At 34.2% G+C, this 14369-nt stretch overlaps 1 protein-coding gene across 2 annotated transcripts in view; it reads right to left on the reverse strand.

Annotated features, from left to right (window-relative positions):
* LOC131152171 (actin-related protein 9) overlaps positions 1-11646 on the reverse strand; it is an 88511-nt gene extending 76865 nt beyond the window's left edge. For both annotated transcript variants that reach the window (XR_009135879.1, XM_058103876.1), the window contains exons 1-6: positions 11526-11646; positions 11339-11411; positions 5993-6102; positions 5833-5892; positions 5463-5528; positions 5143-5245 (exon numbers count right to left, since the gene is read on the reverse strand). Coding sequence is in view for 1 of the 2 variants with exons in the window: in XM_058103876.1 (XP_057959859.1) it covers positions 5143-5245; positions 5463-5528; positions 5833-5892; positions 5993-6102; positions 11339-11411; positions 11526-11528 (415 nt within the window). In the remaining variant the exon portion in view is untranslated. The remainder of the gene's footprint in view (positions 1-5142; positions 5246-5462; positions 5529-5832; positions 5893-5992; positions 6103-11338; positions 11412-11525) is intronic.
* Between the last annotated feature and the right edge of the window lie 2723 nt (positions 11647-14369).

Raw genomic sequence — 14369 nt, forward strand, 5'->3', positions numbered from 1 at the left:
AAGGTGAATTCATATGGCCTAAAGCTGCAACCAAAGCTTTCTTAGACATAAAAGACGTGATGACTAAAGCAACTGTGTTACACCTTCCTGATTTTCAGAAATTGTTTGAAGTTGCTTGTGATGCTTCTGGTGTAAGGATAAGAGGAGTGCTTAGTCAAGAGGGTCATCCTGTTGCCTTCTTTAGTGAGAAATTGAATGATACAAAACAGCGTTACTCCACATATGACAAAGAATTTCATGTTTTGGCTCAATCTTTGAGGCACTGGAGACATTACTTGCTCCCACAAGAGTTTGTACTCTTTTCTGACCACCAGGCCCTTCGATATTTGAGCACCCAAAAGAAATTGAATCATAGGCATGTAAAGTGGGTTGAATACATTCAACAGTACACTTTTGTGCTCAAGCACCGAGCCAATGTTGAGAACAAGGCTACTGATGCCTTGAGCCGAGTTGTGGCCACTTTACAGGCCTTAGAGGTGAGAGCCATAGGCTTTGAGAACATTAAAAGAGAATATTCCCAATGTCCTGATTTTTGTGATATCTTTTCTGACTTGTTACAAGGACTTCCTAGATCCCATCCTGATTTTGTGATCCATGGTGGATTTCTATTTAAAGGGACTAAGTTGTGCATACCCTCTACATCACTACATGACCAGTTGATATGAGAATTGCATGCAGGTGGTGCCACAGGTCACTTTGGTAGAGATAAGACCATTGCGATGGTAGAGGATAGATTCTTTTGGCCTAGTTTAAAAAGGGATGTTGCTAGAATTGTGTCTCATTATGGTATATGCCAAACTACAAAGGGTAGGAAGCAAAATACTAGATTGTATACTCCTTTACCTATGCCTCATACCCCTGGACATCAGTATGGACTTTGTTTTAGGACTCCCTAGGACTTCTAGAGGAAATGATTCTGTGTTTGTTGTTGTGGATAGATTTTCTAAAATGACATATGATGCATATAAAATTGCCACTATCTTTTTTAGGGAAGTTGTAAGGCTACATGGTCTTCCCAAAACCATTGTTTCTAACAGGGATGTGAAATTTGTGAGTTATTTTTGGAAGACCTTGTGGGCCATGTTGGGCACCAAGCTCCAGTTTTCTAGTGCCTATCACCCACAAACTGATGGGCAAACTGAGATGGTTAATAGGAGCTTGGGTGACCTATTAAGATGTCTAGTGGGTGAAAACATAGGTTCCTAAGATTTGTGTCTTCCTATGGCTGAATTTGCATTTAATAATTCAGTGAATAGAACCACAGGATTGAGTCCTTTTCAGGTTGCCACTGGTTACCAACCTAGGAAGCTCATAGATCTCATCCCCTTACCCCGACAAGATAGAGTGAGTGAGCAAGCTGATGCATTTGCAAAGCACATACATGATTTACACTCTGAAATAAGAATGAAAATTAACTTGAACAATGAGCATTATAAATCTAGTGTTGATGTATATTGCAGGTTGCAACAATTTTCAGAAGGTGATATTGTTATGGTACGCATTCTTCCCGAGCGGATTCCTTGAGGAAAGGTAAGAAAGTTGCATGCCAAAAAGATGGGACCTTTCAAAGTTTTTAAGTAAATTAGTTCTAATGCTTACATGCTCGATATTTCTATTGATTTTGGTATAAGCAATGTGTTTAATGTTAAAGATCTAACCTCCTTTCTTGAAGCATCATCTTTTGTGGAACCTTCCAATTCTAACCTTGCAGGTGATCCTACTTCATTCCCCACTCCTCATGAGCATGAAAACCCAAAGTTGTCTTTGCCTCCACCTTTGCCCATACCATAGAAGCTTGATAAGATTGAAGAGATCTTGGATGACAAGACTACATTCACACAAGCCGGATCATACCAAAAATTCTTGGTCAAGTGGAGAGGCAAGCCACTTTCTGAGAGGAGCTGGCTACTTAACGAGGACCTCCTTCGTCTCAACCCGGAGTTGTATTCAAAGTACATCACTTCTCAATCTTCAAAGAAGAATTCTTTTGGGCCCAGGAGAGATGATTGGGATCAACATGCTTTGACTACCTCCTTTGCCGATAAGAATGACACGTGGACGACCTCCCGATGTCCACTATTACTCATAATTGTTTTGTAGGTACACATGGAACTACTTGAAGATCATCTACCTTTTGATGGAAGACTTTTGAAGACTTTATTATTTGTGGATGCATTCTTGAAGATAATACTTTATTTTGGATTTTATATTTTGGATGGACACTTTAATTTGGACTTGGACATTTTATTTCAAGACTTTATGGACCCATGGATTGAAGATTTGAAGACTTAGATATTTATTCTTGAAGACTATTAGGTGCATTAAGACCCAAGTACAGATGTTGAAGCAAGATCAAGCCCCAAGACCCATGTGGGCCCCGCATGGTTTTATGCTCCATAAGCCACACGATTTTGGCCTCCTTTTTGGCACATGTTTGAGTCTCAAATTTGAATTGTAATAGTGCAAGAAAACTAAGTTTGAGTTGTGGGTCTACGAGTTAGAATTCCTTGTTTTTTAGTAAGTATTAACTGTGTTAGGTTGTCTTTAGTGTGAGAGTTGTGAGAGTGTTTAATGTTTTTTCTCCCATGCTTGTGTGAGCGTTGTGAGAGTGTTTAATGTTTTGTCTCCCGTGCTAGTCTTTATATAATTTCTCATTGTAAGAATTCTAATTAGTTTATGATTGAATATTGAAGAAAACTCCATTGTTGAAGCTTGAAGCTTTGTCCAATCTTGTGATTGCGTAGTGTGAGGTTACACCGCTCTCGCCGAAGATCAAGTGGTGAGAGACCACTCTATCCAACACCAACATCAACCCCTCCTCCCACTCTCACCCACACGGCCTCCTCTCTCTAAATACCCACACGGCCTCCTCTCTCTACACATCCATACCCACTTTCATCCTTGTGTTTCAAAGCTTGATTGAAGGACTTCCGGCGTGGTCTAAGCTCGTGTTGAACAGCGTCAAATCATCCAACGATTCTCTTGGGTAATCGTTACTTTTCTTGAATCCTTGCGTGATTGTGTGAACCATTGCTTGAAGCCTAGAATCCCATATTAGAGGAGCCCACTTGAATCCTTAGTTTTCAATATTGTCACTTTTGCTAATATCAATCGTAGGAATATTAAGTTGTTAAATTAGAACTTGCATTCTTGAATCTTGAAAATAACATCTATCCGCATAAAAACTTGATTCCTTGATAAAGGAACACTTGGGACTTGATTTTTGGATAAAATGATACACTTTTTCAAAAATCTTACAACATGTGAATCGTCGCATAATTTATGATGTCTGTGTTTGGTTGATTGAATTCTTGAATCAAAGTGTTCACGTGTATGTGCTTGCTTGAGGGTTGACCGTAGGACTAGGCCGACCATACCCGTCCTACATCACATTTTAATCATGTTGAGAGTCACAATCCTAAAAGTCTGAATCTTTAAGGAAACCTCTGCCCTCCACATGATATGGCTCCAAGGAAAATGATTATGGAAAGAAATTTTCAAGAGATGAAGGAAAAAAGACTTGAACAAAATGACCCAAAGAGTACCCCACAAACTCTCTCATCAACTTTACGACAGGTATAAAATTACTACAACACTAAGCAAGGAAGCGGGCTCATCAAACTCTCTTTCATTGAGATTCCTAAAGAAATAAAATCCCAAGAAAGAGAGCCCCCTCCTTGAAAGAAAAGAAAAAGCTGATTGGTGCATTTTGTAGAGAAGAAAACTTGAAAAGATGAAGCATAAACTTCTCCAACAAAACCTCACCCAACCAAACAGCCTCCCAAAAGCGAACACCCGTTACCCCCACTGAACAGCATAAGAGAAAAGGAAAAAAATGCAACCTGGAAAATTAAACTTTGAAGGACTCGCATCAGCAACATTACCACTCCCTCTAGTATCCCACCCATTTTCAGGAACCTCATACTTCTAATCATCCTGTGCCATAGGGAGTTAAACCCTGAGGGATCCTCCACAACCAATTTTTCAAATTAGAGAGATGTTTTTAGATACCACATTACAAAGCCCATGGCCTCGAGACCGAGGTCTTCTAACCACATCCTAACTAACATGACAGGTCCCTCTTATAGTCTTATTCTCCCTAATATCAGACCAAAGAAAATCATGCATCAACCTGTCTAGCAGCCCAACTACATTAGTAGGAAGTAGGAACTCTAAAAAGGGATAGAAATAAATAGCCATGCTAGAAAGTGAAGCACTGATGAAAGTAATAAAATCCCCCACCCCAAGAGATAAGTACAACCTCTTCTACTCCTCTGACTTCCTACCCACACTCTCAACCACTGGATCCCAAAAAGCCATGGAAGTAGGATTGGACACAATCATTATTATTAATTGAATACAGACCGTAGTCTTAGTTTGTTATATTGTTAATTACGTTATGGATTTATATGAAATTGTTTAGGATGTAATAATGCATACACAAATTTATATTGGAGCAGTGGGGTTTCTAATACAGAACTGTTTTCTTGTAGTTCTTGAATAGAAATATAGTGAAAAAAGCTACACATCACTGCATTATTTCAACTATTCATGTTTAAATGTGAGCGAAAATACTAAATTGCATAAAAAAATCCAGCAGAAAACTGGTTATATTGTAAAGAATGCATGCACAAGAAAACGTGCACATTTGCGTGGGCACTGAGAGAGACAGAGAGAGAGAGATGCATCAAAAATCATATATAAGTACATCCTTTGTTTAAGAGTCGCCAACTTTTTTCCCTCTATCCAGTCTCATAGCTTCATGCAACATAATTTGACCCCAGCATATACAATTACGATAAGCACCATACGGGAATATCATTTATTGACTAATTTAGTAACTTAGCTTTTTCAGAGGAACACATGCCCTTCAGCTACAACAAGTGGACAACACACATAAAATGACGACAAGATTAGGTGACAGTTCCTGGAATCTGAATAAGTGAATGGAAACAGAATGACCAGCTAGCCAACAGATATGCGATGACACATCCAATGATCAATATATTTGACATAACACCAGAGTAAACATCAAAGTATAGCATCCCTAATAAAAATTAGTCGGTAGCAGCCACTAACAAATACAGTAAGACATCTAATGCCAAAATGGAACAGGGTAAAACGGGAAAGTTTGATAGATACCTGGTTCCGCAGATAAATTAGGCTTCTCCTCAACTACAGTTGTCCAAGTGAAGGGTGGATCCTTTTTGCCACTCTGTGGATTATATCCATCAACACGCCCCATCTGCACAAGGTTTCAAATTTAATAACCATGGGCTAATCTCTTATTGAATATGGACATAAAGTAAGCTGAAAGCATGCACATGATATTTTGTGTGTGTCTGTGTGTGTGTAGATGAGCTGATTGAGTTAATCTACAATTGTAGGATTTGAGTGGTTACTAATCAAAAATTCCAAATATTAATGGAATTGCGATCAACCTTATTGATGGCACTGCTTACCTTGCGTGGGAAAGCATTATTTGCAACTTCTTCGTCAAGGAAGGGAATCTTCAACAGTGAAGCTATCTGGAGAGAACAAATCAAAGCCCAAAAAAAGACCAAGTAGCACTCAGATAAATATAAGACCCATTCGGGCAGCTTTCACATATGACACAACAGATAGCATTAATGACAAACTGCCCTAGTGACTTTAAGTTTATTATCATTTTCCCATCTCTAAAGATTTCAGCTACCAATTAACTTGCTTGATAGTAAATCATAAGGCAATTTTATATTACAAAATCATTTTGATCTTGAAGCTTCCCCAAACAGGCAGAAAATCAAAAAATTTACAATTACAAGTAAAAGCTCAAAAAGTTATTTTACTTACAATATCATATGCCTTCTCACGCTCAATGTGCTGAGCTGTTGTAATCTGAGAATTAAGCATCTGAAATTTTCAAAAATTAATCAATGAATCAAACCAAACACTAAGAGGAAACACAAAAAGAAACATTAAACTCGAGTAAATATTTTTAAATTATTGAAACCTGATCTTGCACATTTCTCTTGGGCACTTGGTTAGAATAGCGAGCAATGCAGTGAGGAATGTTAAAAGGTGCATCCTGTTGAGCAAGGCCTATTCTAACATTTGCAGAGCCTGTATATCAAAATAGCCTACATTAGCATATAAATCACAGAGCTTATAATGGTCTGTCAGGTATTGCTTTTGTTTCCTGTTTTCAGTTTTCATTTCTCTATAGTGAAGAAACAGCTTATGAAAATGCATTGGTATAAGTGGTCAGTTTTTTTTTTTTGTTCTCGGTTTCAATTGTTTACGAAAAAACTGAAAAATAGGTTTTATAATTTTCAATTGTTTTGGCAACCTAATGTCAAAATATTTTAATATTCAAAATTAACTTTTTTGGATTAAATGATTCATTTTATACATACTTTTTAATTAAAATCAAAATATAATGATCATATGAATTTAAAATATAATTAAAAAATGTCCATAAATTTTCAAAAAAAATTAAAAAAAATAATAATACGAGTAATTTACAAAATATTTTTATTATTTTTCAACTATCATATATAATAAGATTGTTATTGTAAAGTGAAATTTGAAATATAATAATTAAGTAAAATAATTATAATTATTTTTTTCATAGTATTTTTCATTTGGATTATTTTGCAGTCTTATTATTTTAATCATATTTTTAATTATTATTTGATTCAAGGACAAAAATGAGCATTTTTTTAATCAAGTTTTTCATTTGTTTTAGTTTTAGAAATATTAGCCAACCAAGTTGTTGGTTTCTGACTTTTTAGTATCTATTTGGTTTTTAGTTTTTGTTTTTGGTTCACATTTCATATGACAATGATACGAAATGGCCCCTTAATAGAGTTTAGGATTTTGTTTGTGAATTTATGCATTTGGAACTTATTAAAGTTATCATATATTAAGTAATAAGGTGTCATTTGTTATCATTCTAAGCTACACTTACATTGCTTTTGCATGGGTTTTGGCTCTATAAATAAAATTAAAAAATAAAAAATAAAAAAAATAAAAAAAATAAAAAACACTAATTTTTCTCCGTTCACAATTCAACCCACCACCTTTAATTTAATTCAAAGAAAATCAAGAAGTATCAAAGATTCTAATATATATCAATTTAATCTATTTTAGAACAAAGAAAATTTCATTGGCTTGTTAATTTTTAATACATAATTTATTTTTTTTATTTATTTTTTGCATGATTACCTTACACATTTCTTCAAACTCATTTCTCTAACTAAAAAAAAAAAAAATTTGTGGACATATAGCTTAGGCATATAACTTACACTCAAATCAAGTCGACTATTATAATATAGAGTTCTGTAAAAGCTATTAACTAAAAACTCATAAGATTATGTTCTCTTTCTGCACAATAAACTCAAATTTATTTTTTTTTTCTCTCTCTCTCTCTCTCACACACACACATCTAACATTTAATTAAGAAAATTATCTATTCTACGTTTAAGAATGAGCAAGGAAACAGTTCTATTACCAAATACATTTTTAAAAAATAACCCAATCAAAATAAGAATTTCTCCACTTTCTTCTTTTGATATTTTATTTTTAAGAAAACTTCTTGAAATATAAGTTGATATTATTTATGTGCATAACAGAATAGTTTTGCATTCAAAATTCTTATTTTAATTATTTGCAAAGTAATTGATCTTTCTAAACTTATTTTAACAAAAAGCTAACCCGATAAAAAAAAAGAAAAAAAAGAAGTTAATTTGATGCGAAACAAAATATATTAACTTAATATTTAAAGTTTGTCTATATAAATACAACAACAAGAAGCCTTAAGTTCCACTAGGTGGGATCAGTTACATGAATCCTTTTCTGCCAATTCACCTGATTAAAGGCATTGTCCTCTACTAGCATAAGAGCTTAAGTCCTTCTTCACTACCTCCTTCCAAATTGTTTTAGGTCTACCCCTACCCCTTTTACTATTAAAAACAAAAACCGCCTCACTCCTCCTCACAGGTATGCTGCTGGCCTATGTTTCAAAAGCCCAATCCACCTAAACCCATGCTATGCCTATTTTATCTTATCTGCAACCTATGCCTAGTTTATTCCGTATCATCCACATTAAAAGTCGCATTTCGATAACTTTTGATTTTTTTTATATGTTATTTCTTAGTTGTCCAACATTATGATCCATAAATCATGGTTGGTCTTATAGTGTTTTTATAAAACTTTCCTTCTAATTTTCGGAGTATTCTACAATCACACAACATGCTTGACGCATTTCTCAATTTTACCCATCCTGCTTTAACTTTATGTATAACATACTCTTCAATTTCTCCTTTCGCTTGCACAATGAGTCCAAGGAATTGAAATCTATTATTGCTGTAAATTTTTTGATTATCAAGTTTAAACTTATCTCCAATAATCCTCCTAAAATTACTAAAATTACAATTCATATACTTAGTCTTATGTCTACTCATCCTTAACCCTTTAGACTCTAAAGCAATTCTCCAATGTCTTAGATTCCATACCACTCCTACTTTCATCAATCAAGAGAATATTTGCAAACAACATTTACCAAGGGATCTCATTTTGGATATTCCTAGGGAGCAAATTCATCCATCACTAAGGCAAAAAGATAAGAGCTCAAAGTAGAACCCTGATGTACATCTATTGTAATTGGAAATTCTCTAGACTCCCATCCTATAGTCCTAATGCTAGTCATTACACTATCATAATATCCTTAATAACCACAATATATCTATCGCAAACTCCTTTTTTTTTTCTAAAACCCACCAAAGCACTTACCTAGGTACTCTATCATAGGCTTTCTCAAGTTCAATAAAAACTATATGCAAGTCCCCTCTTCTTTTCCCTAAACTTTCAATTAATCTTCTTAAAAGATAACTAGCTTTTGTTGTCAATCTCCCAAGCATAAAACCACATTGATCCTTTGAAACCCTTGTTTTTAGTCTTACTCTTTGTTCAATTATCCTTCCCCACAATGTCATCATGTGACTAATAGTCTTTATCCTCTGATATTTATTACAATTTTGAATATTGCCTTTGTTTTTGTATAAAGGCATTAACGTGCTCTTCCTCCAATCATCTGGCATTTTCTTGGTTTTTATAATAGTGTTGAATAGATTAGATAATCATAAACTCCCTTTACCCCATAGACATTTCCAAACTTCAATTGGTATGTTATCTAGACCTATAGATTTCCCACTATTCATTTTTTTTTTAAAGCTATATTAACTTCAATGACCCTAATTTAGCAAATCAATCTTCTATTTTTAGTCTTTCCTCATTTGTCACTTCCAATTTCAAGCTTTCAGTTCGATTTTCATTAAACAAATTATTGAAGTATCGCCACCACCTCTCTTTTATGCCTTCTTCTTTGGTTAAGATGTTATCATTCTTGTTTTTTATACATTTTACATTGCCTAAATCTTTGCATCTTCTTTCTTTATATCTAGCAAGTTTATAAATGTCTTTTTCCCCTTCCTTTGAATCTAGTTTAGTTTATAAGCTATCATAACCTCTATGTTTAGCTTCCCTAATGCCTTTTTTTGCATTTTTTATTGCCTCTATATTCTTCAAGGTTCTCTATATTTCAACAAACTTTGCAATGTTTTATACCAGTTTCTTTTTGTCTTAATGGCTTTTTGGACATCTTGATCCCGCCACCAGCTTTCTTTACTGCCTGAGTATCTTCCTTTGGATTCACCTAAAATCTTTTTTGCTACCTTTATAATAGAGTTGACAAATTATATTCCGCAAAGTGTTCGCATCTACCTTATTCCATATAGTCCAATCACTCTCTTTTATCATTTTATCTTTGAATCTCACTATATTTTGTCCCTTCAAACTCCACCACCTAGTCCTCTTGCATTGATTTATGTTGCTCTTTCTTTTCCATTTTTTATTATACACATTTATATTAGGATTCTAAGTTGTGCGGCCAAACTTTCACCTAGGATAACTTTACAATCTTTACAGTTTAAATAATTCCCCTTCCCCTAGTTAAAAATAAATCTATTTAGCTTTTATTTTGCCCATTTTTTTAAGTTATTAAGTGTTCTTCTCTTTTTATAAAGTAGGTATTCAATATAACCAAAGCTTCAGACATAGTTTATGTCCAAATTCACAACCTCCATGAATCCTCTCATAACCTATCTTGCCCTTTCCAATGTATCCATTCAAATCAGCTCGTATGAATGTCTTTTTAGATCCTAGTATACCTTGTATAATACTATCCATATCTTCCTAAAACTGTCTTTTAAGGTTTTCTGCCAAACCTAGTTGGGAAGCATACCCACTAATGACATTAACTATCTCCAGGCCTAAAGCTATCTTAATTTTTATGATCATATCCCCTATCTTTTTAACATTACTACATTATCTTTTAAGTCATTGTCTATAATGATCTCCACCCCATTTCTATGTTTCTCTTTTCTAGTGTACCTAAGTTTAAATCCTATTTTTCCAATTTCTAACTTTCTCTCCTACCCATTTTGTCTCCTAAAGGCAAATTAATTTTATTTTCCTTATGATCATTGTATCCACTATCTCCATGTTATGACCCGCAACTGTCCCCATATTCCACGTAGCTAATCTGATCCTAGCATCCTTTGCTTACTTCTTAGCCCTCTCCTATCTAAACAAATGCATTATAGAAAAGGAAAGAACATTTCATGTTAGATACTTAGATATAACATTAGTATAATTGCATTTTTTGTTTTGCATCCAAAACTTCTAATGTGAATTATTTGCAGAATAATTCATCTTTCTAAGCTGGTTTTAATGAGATGCAAACCAAACAACAGAAAATTTAATTTGATGTGAAACAAAATATATTAACTTAATTTTTTTTTAATTTATCTATAGAAATGCATTATAAAAAAGAAAGAAAGTTTCCTGTTAGATACTTAGATATAACATTTGTATAATTGTGTTTTCATTTATAAGTGCAGAGTAGAAGAACTTATGTATAATAAAATCCAGAATATACAAATTCTTTTTTATTTTTTCCATAACGAAAAAAAGAAAGAAGATACTGTGAAAAAAACTATTTATTTTGAAGTTGATAAAAATTATATTTTTATTACCACATATAATCTAGATAATCCTAAATTTTTTACTTTTTTATAAAGTGAGTAATAGTAATTAGATACAATTATGAATTTAGTAAAAGTAATAGAGTTGCCGCATTGAAAAAAAAAAAAAATTGTCGTATCTTTTATATTAAGTTAAAATTTGTGGAATGATTTGTTGTTCAAGTTGTAATTTTAACACAAGAAAAGGGTAATTAAAAATGCTAGATAAATAATACAAAAGTGAAAGAGTGAATAGAGTATTAGGGTCTGAAAACCTGGATTGATGACGACAAGATTAGAACCCCGCTCGGAGACGAGTTGAGAAGGAACCACGGATTTCAGATAATCCTGCCAAATGGCAGAACAAAAGTTTCATCCCTTGATGAACTCATGGGGAATTGAGCTTCTGTGTGTGTGTGGTGGGGGGGGGGGGGGGTGGCCGCTCCGTCATTAAGTTCTTACCATGGCGATGGAAACAGTCACAGCTAAGAGTCGGGAACAAGAAGCGACGCGTCCGGGAAAAAGAACCACGCCGGTGGCGAGACTGGGCTGAGAACGGAGGAGATGACGCGGACGATAAAATGAATAACTTGCCGCGGGTTCATCGACGCTGACAATAGAAGAGCATTGTGAACTGTGGTGACAGCATTGAATGTGGACCGCAAATCACCTCTCAAACACACCTGCTGTAACTCTCATCGAGAGCACCGCGCTCATACTGACGAAGATCCAGGTTACCACGCTCCCTCTTGGGGTTTGACCCATTTGACTCGAGTTGCTCATCCGGGTCGAACCCACCGACCCGAATTCCTATTTTATCTTCGTGCAATTAGAAAAGGGTCACCTGCCTCCCCTCCTCTTAGTTCTAACATTCACAAAACATCTTGTAACAACTCTTAAATATTTTAAAATATTTTTTAAAAATTAATAATCTTCTCTAGTACTAGTAACATGTATTCGTGTTATAGGCCAGTATTTAACACTTTTTTGAAGGATTACGCAGTACCAGTTAAAATATTTTTACTTAAATTGTCCGTCAAAAGTTTATCACAGTTTACTAACATAATACATTTATACCAATTGAATGAAATGTAAGCAAAAGTAGTAAATATTTCATGAAAGTATAATGGCAAACAAAAAGTAAACATTAAAACAACGTAATTCTTTAAAGCAACCCTTCCATTAACCATGTGTGTTTATTAAGGGAAGCAATTAAGCTAAACACGATTATAATGACTATTGAGTTTCACATATTGATAAACACTCACCCCTCTCTTAAAGTGTTTTTTATGCTAATCTAAATCTAACGCTAAGAAACATCAAATTATCCAATGAGTCATACTCTCATTTTCACACTAGGATAGAAATACCTTTAAGAAATTAATTTATACTAGTATTTACATTATGGTAACTCATCATATGCACACGAGACAAGCCATCACAGGCAAGCATAATATCCTAAATATGCTTGGAGTGTGACATGACGAGCATATTTTGTTTTTTGAAAGGTTTTTGCTCATATAAAAATAGTTATCTGTACAATGATATTCATAGATTCTAAATTCTCGATTTTATAAATGAAAAGTTGTCATGTGATCTTGCAGATTAATAGATGCATTTATGATATAAAAATAATTGAATAATATTTGTATTATTTAATATGTAAATATAAACACGATCATTGAGAAAACATGCATTTACTACTGTATATTTAGAGGTAACTGTCAAGAGTCATGCAGTATTTACATATGGCAAAATTCATAACATTTCAATGCTAAGTTTCTATAACTGTACAACTTAGATCTAATCATTGTTCATTTTTTTTCCAATTGCTCCCACTAATTTTTACAATGTGCCTATTAGCAAAATACAACTAAAAATTATATTAATATTTGAATAGAAATTTTTAATTTTTGTAGGTAGTATGAGTTGTTTGATAAATAAATAAATAAATAAACATCTTGCAATTATATTATGTAATTCATCAAACATTTCTTCTTTGATTATTGCTTATGATAATTGATAATTTAATAAATGTGTTTAGGTAGATTAAAATAGTAAAAGCATATCTCTACTGTAGATATCTCCATTTGGGCATATCTTCTTCAACTATTTGTTGTAATATTGTTAGCACATTTTCTTAAAATAATTATTTTTTTGGTAAAATGGCAGATTTCTATTATATAAAATATAAATTACAAAGCATTTCCTTCCAAATAGAAGATTAATAGGAGGGTGATGAATGAAACTTCTAAAGGCACCTTTGGCAGCCACTGCCATATAATGGGCAAGGGAGTTTGAGTTTATTACAATATAGACAAAAAATACAGTAGTTAAAACAACAATAAAGCACCTAAATATCATTAGAAAACATCCTTTCATTCCCGACAAGAGCAAAATCTACTATTCACCTTATCGACCATTCTCTTTGTGTAAGAACAAATAAAAAATTTCCCTAAGTTTTCCCCTTTGGCTGGAGGAGTGCTTCTTTGGTTGCCTTTGATTTAGCTTAGCAGACTAAAATTGCTTCAAACTTTGCCTTAAATGAAGGAATATGTAGAGTTTGTTGGTAAACAATACTTACAATAGTCGAAAAGTTAGAGGCAAAGGAAGCATCACAACAAATAATAAAGTCAAAAGATGCGGGGTTGCCCCCCACAGCATGGCGCAGTGAAAAAGCATCAACAAGTAAGAAGGAATATCGGGGGTTTAATTTCAAGTAGATACATTCATGGAACCAGCGATACCTGTGGATGGTAAGAGTTCGCTCTGTGAACCAACGGGAACCGTGGATGGTGAGAGTTCTCTGTGAGCCAGCGGGGACCATGGATGGTAATAGAGATGCGTCCCGTGGGTCAGGTTGACTGAACGTTCAATTCATGCACGAAAGTCGTGTCTGCATTCTGGACTTTACCCTGATCAGCGAGACCTAAGGGCGGAGAATGCTGGTTTGTAGGTTTTGTGCTGCACTAGGGGGTCCAAATGACTCGTTAATAACAAAACCTAAAAAACTTTTGACTTCCTGCACGTTCTTCAACCTTGCCCAACCAACTACAGTCTCTACTTTGCTCGGATCCACTGAAATCCCTTTCTTAGATACCACCTGACCCAGAATTGCAACATGCTCTAGCCAGAATTCACATTTCTTAAGTTTAGCAAATAACTTATTTTCCCTAAACACCTGAAGTACTAGTCTCATATGAACTTCATGCTCCTTAAGGCTCCTCGAATAGACCAAAATATCATCTATGAACACAATAACATACTGGTCTAAATACTCGTGGAATACCCTATTCATCAAGTTCA

The sequence above is a fragment of the Malania oleifera genome, chromosome 3 (assembly GCF_029873635.1).
Source record: "Malania oleifera isolate guangnan ecotype guangnan chromosome 3, ASM2987363v1, whole genome shotgun sequence".
In the NCBI taxonomy this organism is placed as follows: Eukaryota; Viridiplantae; Streptophyta; class Magnoliopsida; order Santalales; family Ximeniaceae; genus Malania; species Malania oleifera.